The sequence below is a fragment of the Coregonus lavaretus genome, assembly GCF_964263955.1.
Source record: "Coregonus lavaretus genome assembly, chromosome: 7".
Taxonomy (NCBI): domain Eukaryota; kingdom Metazoa; phylum Chordata; class Actinopteri; order Salmoniformes; family Salmonidae; genus Coregonus; species Coregonus lavaretus.
In genome coordinates, this window is record NC_139994.1 from 20084224 (window position 1) to 20098107 (window position 13884).

General features: G+C 40.8%; 1 protein-coding gene across 1 annotated transcript in view; it reads right to left on the minus strand.

The window, feature by feature from the left end:
- khdrbs3 (KH domain containing, RNA binding, signal transduction associated 3) overlaps positions 1-13884 on the minus strand; it is a 148599-nt gene that overhangs the window by 1992 nt on the left and 132723 nt on the right. The window contains exon 8 of the mRNA XM_084165117.1: positions 1596-1654. Within this exon, the coding sequence (XP_084021243.1) occupies positions 1596-1654 (59 nt within the window). The remainder of the gene's footprint in view (positions 1-1595; positions 1655-13884) is intronic.

Genomic DNA, 13884 nt, shown 5'->3' on the forward strand with positions numbered 1-13884 from the left:
CATTTGTCCTATTTCACCCATGTACATGTGTGTATTATACACGTGTGAATTGGAAATGTGTTTTTTGCATATCCCACTTCCCCTGAGACAGCCTCACAGTCAGGGATCAGCCATTATTGACAGCAATCCTGGAGCATTTAGAGCTAAGTGCCTTGCTCAAGGGCACATCGACAGATTTTTCACCTAGTCGGATCAAGGATTCGAACCAGCAACCTTCGGTTACTGGTCAAACGCTCTTATAGGCTCCTATGCTATGTTATGGTCAATTACAAAGTCATTATGGACTGAAGAACATATACTGTAAGTCCTTCACGTTACACATAGTGTCTCAGTCTGGTGTCAACTGTATACATTTACTGTGAAGTGCTGTAAGAATTGACATCTGCCAAAGCAAGAGGAGACCTGGGTAATGAGATGACATTAACGGCTCAGTGACTGAAACGGGAACCATACAGTGCTCAAGTCATTACACCAGAAAATAAAACCATGGTTAAAGCTATATTAGAAAACCAGACGTCAAGGCATATCAGTTACTCTATCACTCATGGTTTATGTATGAATACAGTCAGGACATTCTGTAGACGTAGCCATGCCCCGCTTTATAGAATTACTATGTCTTTATCAGACATCCCCAACCTTTATAATAACAGAATTGTGTTTGACATTGTCAGAAAAATGAGCACTGTTCATATGGAGTTGCATAAAAGAGGCCTAATTCAGTTGTGAAACAGAATAATCATTCAGCAATTCTTTTACCATTATATTGACATAGAACATGCCTCATGTTATCCCATCACCTGGCATCCTGAATAACGCTAACGATACGTCTACAACAAATGTGTCCAAAAAGGTATGTAGTACCTATTGAGGGGAATTACATTGCATGTGGGTTTAAAAACCCCTAGAGTCAATTGATGCACCAGTGCGTCAATCTAAGTAACATAATAAAAAAATCCCCATCAAAATCTGTCAGTTTAAACTAGAGATATCCGTCTCAATCCACCGCATCCGCCGATATCGCACTTCTGCATCTGCTGTGAAAGGTGGCAGAGCTAGAGCGGTGTTTGTCAGACCATGAGACATCCCAAAAATCGGTCTTCTCACAAAAACATTTGTTGCTTCCGAATTGTTTGACCTACCTATTTTGACCACTCGATGGAAAGGGGAGACTCTCATGAACACGATTGTGTCCTCTGTTATGCTCTACAACCCCCACAAGCGTCAGGGGAATCATCTGAAGACGGTACAGTCAATGTGCCAACTTCTGTTTGTAGCGTCCGAACCGTTTGGGCTACAAACTAATCTGATCCCTCTATGGAAAGGGGAGATTCTCTCAAACACGATGGTGTTCTCCGTTTTGCTCTACGACCCCCACAAGTGTCACAGGACTCGTCTGAAGGTAACTGGCACCGATTAATAATTTTTTATGGAGGATGAAGGTAGTTTTTTGCCTACCCAAAAAGGGGTTAAATATGTGTACAAATTATAATAATAATAATAATAATAATAATAATAATAATAATAATGTATATTTCCTGAGCTTTCTTATATCTCCTAGATATAGGACAAAAACTTCAAAACAGTTATTAACTCACCGTATGACTCATATGATTCCTCACCATTATCGTGTCCGTACTCATAATAATCGTCTGAGCTGTGAAGGGAAGGAAAGAGGATATCTCCATCAGAATCTCTTTTTAACAATAACATGTCATTGCCAGGCCTTTTCTTAATAAAGAACAATAGAGGTTACGGTTTTTACAACACACAGCCATCAAATCATTACCTGGAATGTGAACGGCATGAACTGTTGGGTAAAATGAAATAATGTCAAGGTGAGAATATGATGTGCAGAATTTATGTACCATTCTGCTGTATGTAATCATAAAGATACACTCTACATGGCATTACAAACATATGCAAAAGGTGCATACAGAATGTTTCTTTCAAAACTATGCCTTCCCTCTCTTAGAGGATGGTTGTGTCTATCTCCCCATTTCCTGTCCCATAACAGAGTATATTGAGATATACTGTATATGAGAGATGGCACCTGTAATGAAAAATAAAAAAGCCATCTTGAATTGTAGTTCATTTCTTTGCTATTCTTTATTTATTTCTCAGCGGTCCCCGTTGACTTGCTGACAGAACAATTGTATGCTGGTATCATTCAGTATCAGTCCTATCATTCAGACCCAGAAAGGTAATTCATCATAAGGCTGCCATAGAGCCGACACTTGCCGCCCATCACAGCTGAGTCCCCCCGCCCCACCCCCAGCCATTATCACCTTGGCTGATAATGGAGAACAGCAGAAATTGCCCTAGCCATTATCACCTTGGCTGCTGTAGGGTCATTTACCTTAGTCGATCTACAAACACATAGCCTATTAGCTATACAATTGTAATGTTATACCCCTGAAAGTGGGGAAATATGAGAAATGAGTCACACTGACACGTAGCATCTGTTCAGTCAGTTGTAATGATTAATTGCATATCATCAACTCGCAACATAGATATCTCTTTTCTCAAATTACATAGGGCTCACATTTGTATTCCTAGGCGTTACTAATCAAGCTCTGCACAGACAGACATCTATAGAGCACACAGATGATCTTATTATCACATTCAAATGAATTATTAGAGTATTACTTACAATTCTGTATTAATATCAGCGATGTTGTGGTAAAAAAAAGTGGGTAATGGGTAAACTATCACCTCCAGTGGGCGATCGCGATAAGAACAAACAACCACCGATATAAATGAAAACGTATTAACTGTATTGTTTGCATTTTGATTGCATTTTAATGTAGACCTATATGGAAGATAGGAGATGTTCATATTGTTTTTGTTTTTTAGTTCCTAACTAAGAAAGTTATTATGAGAACTTAGTAGCCTATTTTCTTGTTCCTGCGGAGGTAGGCCCCGTTTAACGTTAACTTCCTACTTCATCCTTCTAGCTGGCTAAGTAATACTAGCCAGAGCCCTTCAGAAGTCTCTGCTGGCAGCTAGCCACTGACTGACTGTTTCTATAAGCGACTATTTACCAGTTTTTGTTTGTTTGGGGGATATCTGTAGACACGGCAGGAGTTGCTGGAAGGTTTTAACATTGCCTTTTGTCCGGCATCTCACAAACACAAAAACTCTCTGGCTTAGTGCTGGAGGTGACACTACGGGCTCAGCTATACACCAGATCAACACAAAAGGTTGAGGTTTATGATTTTTGCATTTCAAAGCACTTAATGATTATTACACTTTGATTGACAGCATGTTTTTTAGTTTTTTTAGAAACTTAGGCACAAGCTGACATGAACAATTGAAAATCATGTAAGGGGACAGAGGTGGGAAAAACGTCCATTGTTGTGGATCTATAAACGTCAGCTTTGAGACATTGTCCAGAGAAGGCATTCATGTTGGGTTTCTTCCCCGGGGAGATCATTGACTTGCATTGCTCACACAGCTCATGACTCAACCAGTGAACAATAACGGCAGAAACAAAGGCAGGCTTTTTCCTCTTATCTAAACTGGATCCCTGCTAAGATGTGAGTGATTATTTATGCTATGTGTCCACAAAGAGAAGCCAGACGTTGTTATTCAGAGTGTGATGTTTTCCAATTAACCCTCACAGCAGAGGAACCACTGTGGGTCTTACACTGGTGTCCAGCTGTTAATATATACATGAGACTACTCATCATGGCTTTAGAGAGAAAACCAGAGAGAGATAGAGAGAAAGAGAGAGTGTGTATGAGAGAGAGAGAGAGAGAGAGAGAGAGAGAGAGAGAGAGAGAGAGAGAGAGAGAGAAGGAGAGGGAGAGGTAGAGGGAGAAGGAGAGAGCGAGTAAGAGAGAGAAAGAGATGCAGCAAATGAATGCATGTTCTCTCGTTCCGTGTCTTGTACAATGTGAAACACCTGACAGGGTTTGTGGTAATTTGATTTCACACCATGTCTCAACACTGGGATGTATTCTTCCCAGAGCGGAACCCCTCTGAATACACACTCAACTACAAACCGTTCTGCTGGAACGCCCTGGGAAGCTGAGGGGCTAAATAAGTGTCTCATCCGTCCTGTTGGTATAAAGCTAAAGGCTACGAGGACCAATAGCAGCAGCCAGGTCCTCAGAGAGCTGCCAAGTCAAAGATTCCCCCTTTCAAAACGACAAGAGGAGGACTCCCAAAGCTGTTAGGCACCTCTAATTTCTGGGATTACATTTTGTCAATATCCTCACACCTTTTCTCCTCTATTACCCTGTTCTGGTCAATGAGTCCTCAGGCTTCAGGTACGTTCTGAAGGGCAACGATCCAGGTGAAACTAACTGCTCATATGCCCTTCAAGTAAAATACAGGTTGCATCCCAAATGGCACAGTCAAATGCCTCATAGCACTTTTATAGTGGCCCTTTGTAGCTCAGTTAGTAGAGCATGGCACTTGTAACGCTAGCGTAGTGGGTTAAATTCCCAGGACCACCCATACATAAAATGTATGCGCGCATGACTATAATTTGCTTTGGATAAAAGAGTCTGCTAAATGGCATGTATTATAAACCATCCATCAACACTTTATAAATAGTCACTAATGGAGTAAACACGATGCTGGGAACGAGTCAGGGACTGAAACAATCCCAATTTACCCAACTGAATTCAATTTTTATGTTGCAAACTCTGTAAACATTCCTGAACAGCTAATGATGGAGAGGAGCAAGGAGAAACCCAGAGCAATCTGTCTTAAAGCGCTGACCGGCCTGGACCTTGATAAATGAACACCCATATCGCCCATTAGCTAACCCTGTCTCGTGATCAGGAATCAGGGAATCTGACTCCAGACCTGCTCGTCCACAGGTATACCTACTGCCTGGCTCTCAGTTTTACAGGTATCTCTATAAATGGCTGATCCTAAGTACTGATTTTGCCGTTTGCGGCGCCACTAAACAGATGGTGGTGTTACATCTGAATGATGTAGTACACGTCCCTGGTGGACTTTCCTTTCTTACATAGCCATTACTCTTCTGTTGCTCTGTGATAAACCTGCAGAGATCTGCTAGGACATTAGAAATGATCCAGAGGCACTGAGAAGAACAATCTATAATCAGCATTCATATTCAGAGGAGAGAAGACACATTTAACAGCATATTCAACAGATTTTCCTCATACATTTCATGCAAATATAAGGGGCATATTGATAGCAAGGTAACTTCATTCATATTGACTCGTTTTGTACATTTTAGAGTGGGTACAGTATGTATTTTGTATTTCATGGATTAAGGCTCTGAAAAAATATAGCAAAATGCCCCAAAAAGACAAAAATAGACCAAATATAAACTGACACAAAAGGAACTGGACTTGGGAGAAAGTGTCCTGTATATTATCCAAAAAGAGGTTGGTGTAATTGAAATTGAAAACTCCCTCAGGGATATGCTGTTGATTGCTTGTCTCAGCAGCTGATTGCAAAGGCAATCTGCACTTTTGGACCCTTGCTGCGCTGTCACAAAGACGGACTGAATGGTAAACGTCATGGATTTACATAATGTGTGAGTATAATCATCTGCTTTGTCTGAATCTGACCCCCCCATGGTAATCAACTTATCGATGGTCAATCAATGTTCAGCAGTCATGGCCTACTACATTTAAGTCACCTCAGGTTCAGATTGTGTCTTGGTGAACGGATGGGCAGGTGACTGCAATGTTAGTAAGGCCCAAGCATATAGACTAAATTTGCATCCCAAGTGACACCCTATATGACACCCTATGACACCCAATATAGTGTATTACTTTTGACTAGGGTGCATAGGGCTCTTGTCAAAATAAGTGCATTATATAGAGAATAGGTTGCCATTTGGGATTCACCCTCAGTTCTTCATCATGTTCTCTAATGTGCTATAAACTGGCATCATCCTGAGAGAGTCTGGAATCTCTCCAAGACAGCACCTGAGACAACAACCACAAAAAACACTTGTTTGGCATTACAAGACTAAAATATCTCTAGCGCTGAAGCAAATTAGGGAAAAAGATAGAAGTTGCTTGTCAAAACAAAACGTTATAAACTGCTGAGAACTAAATTAGAATTATATTGAAATGATAAAATATGCAGGTAAAGTAATTATACAAAGTACCCATCTGAGAACTGCATGACTTCTGGTTCTTAGATAGAAATCAATACAATTATGTTAAACTAATTTACTCTGTTGAACTAATGTACAGCTGCTGTGTGTTTGCCAAGCCTGAAATACTAGGTAATACAAACTCGTCGCATATTTCCTAGGCCTAATCATGCCAAGCTCTTGTATGTATGTTGTTATAGTGAAACTCTTTGATTTCTGGGGTACTTTCCACAACTGATTGACTCTGTTAGTGGTCTGCATTGGTACTTCTGTTCTAATTCTGTTGGTGGACTACCCACCAAGACTTGCCATTCAGACATCCATAACTGTTCTCTCCCCTGTACTCTGTCCTACCTCAGCATGGTTCTCTGCCCTTTGCTGCTATCTCCACAAGTCCCCTGTGCTCTGTGATACCTCTTACCTCCACGCTTGTCTCTTGTATTGAGTTTTACAGCTGTTCCTAGGGGATGTGTCTGCCCTTTAAAACACTGTCACAGCTACCCCTGTAACCGCAACCCTCCTCCCTGTAACCACGGCCCTTTGGGAGCAGGCTGACGGGCCAGGGCCGGTTTTCAGGGGAAGGGAAGAGGCGAGAGGTCCCTGTAGTCTTATAGGTGTCAGGAATTAAATAACACTCTGATCCAAACCGACCTGTGTGAGTGTCCAACCTCTGGATGACCTCACCCAGCGTCCAGCGGTCGCAATACAGAGCAGCACCTGTCATCCTCCTCATTTACCTACAGAGAGATCACCTCCTATCACTAATTCAATGAAAGTGATTCTCCTCCAGTCTCTCCATTTATCTGACCTTCCACCTGCTTAATAATACCCACACATCTACCGACCTACCTACCTACCTACCTACCTTCAGTTAACTCTCCAGAGACATAGCCCTTTGCCAGTGTTTTAATAATAATGTTGTGTTGGGTAAATCCATGATTGTGCACCCCAATACATGTCAGACATCCTTTTAAGTTATGTACCCAGTAGGTCCCTCAGGTCCTCTGGCACTGGCCATTTAACTATCCCAAAGCCTAGGACCAAGAGGCATGGAGAGGCAGCCTTTAGTTATTATACCGCCAGCCTCTGGAATAGCCTGCCAGGGAACCTGAGGGGGGGCCGAAACTGTGGACATATTTAAAAGTGATCTTAAAACGCATATTTTTAGCTTTGCTTTTCTTTAGGGTGCTTTTTAGTCATTCAGTTTTTGTCATTCTTTTGTTTTTTATCGTATGTTTGTTGTGTAGTAAATATTTCAACTTTTATTTTAATTGTTCTTTATTAGTTTTTCCTATGAAGCACATTGCGTTGCATTCCATGTCTGAAATGTGCTGTATAAATAAAGCTTGATTTGATGATTTGATTTGGGTCAGTGTATTAAACGCTGTAGAAAGAGGCTATGATGGCGCTCATACAGATTGACTGCTCTTGTGCTGAACCTGAAGCCGTCATGGATGTCATGCTGATCTGGCGTTCCAAAATGTTCCCCAAGGCTTTCCCTGTCTTCTGAAATATGTAAATGTCTCAGAGTTGAGAAGAACCGCCATTTAGCTAAAAATATCATGTTTCAAGGTTGTGAACTGTTTTGTTTTTCCATTGAACGTGAATCTGTTACATTCATGTTGACTAAATATGTTCTAAAATTTTGTTTAAGCAATTACGATTTGAAAACAAGTTGCATGTCTTGTATTTAGTAGGAATAATATGTCCACCTCAATCATGTCTACAGTATAGTAGACATACATGTCCAGAATTCCCAAAACAAACTCTCCAGAATGGCTGCCCTGTTTCCCCGCCAGGCATAGGGGCTGATATCATACTGGAGACACTGGAGAAACCAACGCTAGTAAAAAGCTCTGCTTGTTATCCTGAAGCTAGTGAAGTCCTGCCTGCCATCCTGCAACCAAGCCAGGGCTCTGATGTGGTGACTGTGCTGTGAGCTCCTCAGGCTCTGTGAGGCATTGTTAGGGAGGCGTCTTGTCCATGGATCCAGTCTAACACTCCCTGGGCATGTCCCTGCTCCAGCCCTGCTACTGCTCTGACCTGCTCAGGCTGAGTTTGGGCTCCGGGCTAAAACAGGGCTGCACCTTTTGTTCATCAGCAGATCTAAATTGGATGACCTTAAAAAGGAAATGTGCTGTACCGTATGCACTATGCACTGCTGTGTTGGATGAACTGTACACGTTGGCTCTGCGGTGTGGGAAACAAATGCTTTAGAAAACAAGTCTGTGTGAAAATGGTTCATCATCATGTCCTTTCAATTGAATTGCCTGCTGTTAGATGTAGTAGGATAACTATGTTACAGTATATTCAAATATGTATATGTATATACACTGAGTGTACACAACATTAAGAACACCTGTTCTTTCCATGACATAGACTGACCAGGTGAATCCAGGTGAAAGCTATGATCCCTTATTGATGTCACTTGTTAAATCCACTTTAATCAGTGTAGATGAAGGGGAGGAGACAGGTTAAAAAACGATTTTTAAACCTTGAGACAATTGAGACTGGGATTGTGTATGTGTGCCATTCAGAGGGTGTATGGGCAAGACAAAATATTTAGGTGCCTTTGAACGGGGTATGGTAGTAGGTACCAGGTGCACCAGTTTGTGTCAAGAACTGCAACGCTGCTGGGTTTTTCACACTCAACAGTTTCCCGTGTGTATCAAGAATGGTCCACAACCCAAAGGACATCCAGCCAACTTGACACAACTGTGGGAAGCATTGGAGTCAACATGAGCCAACATCCCTGTGGAATGCTTTCAACACCTTGTAGAGTCAATGCTCCGATTAATTGAGGCTGTTCTGAGGGCAAAAGGGGGTACAACTCAATATTAGGAAGGTGTTCTTAATGTTTGGTGTACTCAGTGTATATAGTACCTTGATGTGTTTGCGCAATGCTATGGGGTATCATCACCATGCATTGTAAAGGGCTGCTAGCGTCTATGATGCTCTTACTCTACAGATGAAAGAAGAAATCAAAGGGTCTTGTCTGGTTAACAATATCTCTTAATAATCAATCTTCATATGAAATAGGGATACTTTTAAATGAAAAATAATAACGCATTGGTTTATGAGAAACTAAAAACATTACTAGTAAGTTCAGAAAGAAAGGAGTGTACTATGGTGTACAGTACATATTTATAAATACCCACTGAGAGTAAAAGCTCTTCCTGAGAGTATAAAGAGCAGGCAGTGTTCTAAGAAATTGCAAGAGATCTTTGCTTTTACATGTACATGATAAACAATCTAAGCTCAAAATAAAAATAAATACTTTCTAGCCAGTTCTGAGACGTATAAAGACATTTAAATAAGTCAACAAAAATATGTAAATAAACGGAATAGTGTGTCTCAGGAGGAAGATGCTGTAAAGTATGGAGGCCCATTAGTCAGCCCATGGGTGTGTCTAAAATGGCACCCTATTCCTACTTTTGTAGTGCACTACTTTTGTGCACTATAAAGGGAATATGGTGCCAGTTGGGACGCACACCATCTCTAGCCAGAGAATAGATCTCAGAATCTCTTTGAGTCTAGCATCAGGCCTCTGGGCAGAACAGAGCTGAGCACAACCCACCCAGAACGCACGCACGCGCACACACACACACACACACACACACACACACACACACACACACACACACACACACACACACACACACACACACACACACACACACACACACACACACAATCCACCCAGCCTCTACATGATGGACTTCTGCCTTAAGCCTCTGTGATTATTCACCAGGCTGCTTTTAAAACAAATGGCTGCAGATAGACACCAGGGCTCTAACAGGCAGGCAGGCTTCAATATGTACCCCTCAGTCTCTGAGCAACTACATAGAGGAGAGAGAGGGGAGAGTGGGAAAGGGGGAGAGAGAGAAGCAGAGACTTTGGCCCTAACAGAGAGAGTGTGTGAGAGATGGAGGCCGCCTGGCCTGGGCGACATAAATCCTGACACCGCCACAAAAGAAAACATCAACCATGCCTCCTCACAAAGCAGGGGACAGCCAAATATGTTCTTTTTTTCCTTCTTTTTTCCCTCTTCTTTTCCCCCTTTACAGCTGCCTCTAATGCAATTTTTGACATCTTAAGTGCTGCAACAATCAGGCCCTCTTTGAAACTGCCCATGCACGCAGAAAATACAGAATAAAGGAGAGGTGGGAAGATGGTGTGACAGCAGCAGGGATGCATCCCAAATGATGCCTTTTCTCTATTTATTGTGCTACTTATGACCAGAGAGAGAGTCAAAAGTAGTGCGCTATTTAGGGAATATGGTGCCATTCGGGACGCATCCCAGATGCAGGACCGATAAAAGAGAGTCCTTTGACCTTAAGTGACATGGTGAAAGTAATTGCGATCGCTTCCTTGATATGAGAAAATCAATTCTGTACAGTTAGTTGCAGGATCTTCTGTTTCTATCAGGGGTTGGAACCGAAAAAAAAAATCCAATCGTTTTGTTCTGAACAGAACCATTATTTGTTTTGTTCCGTTCCACTGTTCCGACCAGCAAAATAAAGTTTGGAACCGGTTCAAACCCCCAAAAAGTAATGTTTTATATAGTTCCTTTCTGTTCCTTTTTAAACCTCTGAAATCATTTTTTATATAGAGCACCTTGCTATGGAGCGGGCTATAGATGTTTACATGCATTGGAAAGACAAGTGTTGGGCGCGAGATGCGACTGACATTATTCAGGTTGGGAGAGAGCAATAGAGGGTGGAGGCTTAACTTTAAACACTGGGCATTTTGTTTTTATCTGAATTAGGCCCAGAGAATTATACCTACGGAGGAGCGGCTTCTATGAAAGAGCTTTGAATGACTTCCGAGAGCTAGTTTAATGTTGCACCACAGCTAGCTAGCTAGAAAAGAAGCCTGTGTGTGCAGACCGGCACCAGAATTAAAATAAAAACCTTTTTATAGTTAATAAATCCAATGTGAAACGTGATAACTATAGTATCCTTAACTAGCATTGAAAAATGTAATCCATTCTTCTCTAATAAAAAATATCTCTCTGAATCACGCTTGTAGCGTCAGTAGGTAGCCGACACACACACACTGGCAAATATTTTCAGCTGGCAGGCAGAACCTGGAATAAGTGACAGGACATCAGAATGAGAAGTTACAGTAGAAAGACAGCTATCAAAGACAGCTATCAAAATTATTGAGTCAAAAAGCTTGTTTCCCCTCAATCTCATTCTGAGCCCCCAAACTCGGTCTTCTCTGTTGGCACTAAGACATGCACTTTGCATGCCTGGCCTGTCTGATCACCCATCCATATGTTCCATTAGAGTTCAATCTATTAGAGGTCGTTCCATTTCAGTTGGTCATGACGCAGCGGATGTTTATCTATCTATAATTCAGAACTATCTCTTTCTCCTTCAGAACTCTAATATTCATTAACCAGTTTTTTTCTATGAAATATTGTTGTATCTCCGTTGATTCTTGGAAGTATGTCAAAAGCAATTTTTCTGATCCCTAAATGTGAATTGTTCCCCAACCGATCATTACCAACAGCTGGATTCTACTGTAATCAATAAAGAATAAGCACAGATGCTCCAAAATGCATTTATGTATTATTCTATCCTTACAAATGTTTATTTTATACATAAGGTAACAGTAATGGATCTGAAGACACCACCCCACGCATAGATTTTTCTACTGTCTTTCAAACTACTCTGAAACCGAAAATATTTACTGTACTCAAATGGTACACATTATTTCTCAATAGTGAACATAGGAGAAGAATAGTGGATGTACCACTGCTCCAGGTAGCTCTGTCCTTGTGTGTGCATGTGTGTTTGTTTGTGTATATCCTAATGCCCCGAGTCCATTTCATGTTTCTGATTGTTAATCAGCTACTGTCAGCATTCACACCTGTATGTCTCACCATCGCTACACATGCCAATGGATAACTAGCATGCTAACATGCTAATCTGACATAGTTCATATTAAAGATATTTTCGGATCCCGAAATTGAGATCCGAACTTAATTGGATATGTTAAATTCCTACCCGACCCTGACAGGATCCGGTCATAAAAAAAAAAAAAAAAATGTATTTATTCGATCCAGATCCGAGGTGGACCAGTTCCAACCCAAAGCATGTCAGAGTTGAGAGAGAATCGGATCCAAAATGGGTCGGGTCTGTATCTGGACCCCAATGGATCCGAAATATATAAAATGGAGCTTGATTGCCCGAAATGGAGCATTACTGCAAGATAAATTGTTTTTACATGTCTGCTGAACTTTAACGTGCATTTTCAGTTGTATCTAAAATAATTAATGTATTGTCTACAGCTTAGTATTTTCATAATGACATCCCTATAGTTAAATGGAGAACATTAAGAGGTATTCAGAAATGTTTTCCTTATTTCTATTGACCAAATATTTAAGTAGGAGGATCATTGTGTGTCAGATTGAGAGCAACTAATTATTTTACCGAACAACATTACAATCTAGCCTACTTAACTGTTTTGATAAACATTGATTTAGACTAAAGGTAGGCTATAGCAAGCTTGACCAGCAAGCTTCAAATTCAAAATACATTTTGAATAAGCTAGGGAAGGATGGAGTCTCTCATCTGCATTACGTCATTTCCAAAAATGGGGAATTGTAGGTCTAGGTTAGTATTCCCGCTATGACAACACTATAATTGGATGTAGAATATTTTGAGGTTTTCAGAGATCTGTTCATTTTGTTTCTGTTGACAACATTTTTGAGAAAGGAGGAATTTTATGTGGTGATTTTAGGATGCTAAGTAGTCAGCGAGTGCTGTGTGTTAGAAAGTGTTAGACATATTTTGGTAGGCTATTTCTATAACTCAAATGACATGGGAATGCACGGGAATGCAGATGGGAGACTCCATCCTTCCCTAGCTTATTCAAAATGTATTTTGAATTTGAAGCTTGCTGGTCAAGCTTACTATAGCTACGTCATTATAATTGCCTAATATTTAGTTTTCTAAATGAAATGTAGATGTATCCTTTAGGCCTACAGAATTAGCCTCTACAGCCTGAGATTGGTTTGGATGCGGGTTTGATAGAAAAGTCAACCATGCCACGGCTGTGTTGGCCTACCGCCCAGAGAGTTAATTAACGATTAATCATTGAAGAGTGAAGTTGTCCTGATATTTCTTATACCTATCCATGCCTTACACAATGAATACATCAGCAGCCTTTCAACATTAGGCGACAATATTTTCAGCAGAGAAGCCTATGGCTATCAGTCTACCGCAAATGCACATACAGTTGAAGCCAGGCAAATAATCTCATTTATAATTTTGTTTTATACAAATTAGATTCCCCAATAATCTGATATCACTACTTACTGTTCTTATCAAATCACTGATATGAGAGAGAGGGAATGATTCAGCACAGTAAAGCCACTGAATTCTGAAAGTAATTGAATCACCAAAACAAAGACATTGTAACTCCAGAATGCTCCATACAGTAGGTCAGGGTGTCCCAATAGGTGGAAGTGAATTTATTTGCCCCCCCCCCCCCCCCCCCCCCCCCCCCTTTATTTTCTAAGCAACAAAAAATATATATATACAGTTGAAGTCGGAAGTTTACATACACTTAGGTTGGAATCATTAAAACTCGTTTTTCAACCACTCCACACATTTCTTGTTAAGAAACTATAGTTTTGGCAAGTCGGTTAGGACATCTACTTTGTGCATGACACAAGTAATTTTTCCAACAATTGTTTACGGACAGATTATTTCACTTATAATTCACTGTATCACAATTCCAGTGGGTCAAAAGTTTACATACACTAAGTTGACTGTGCCTTTAAA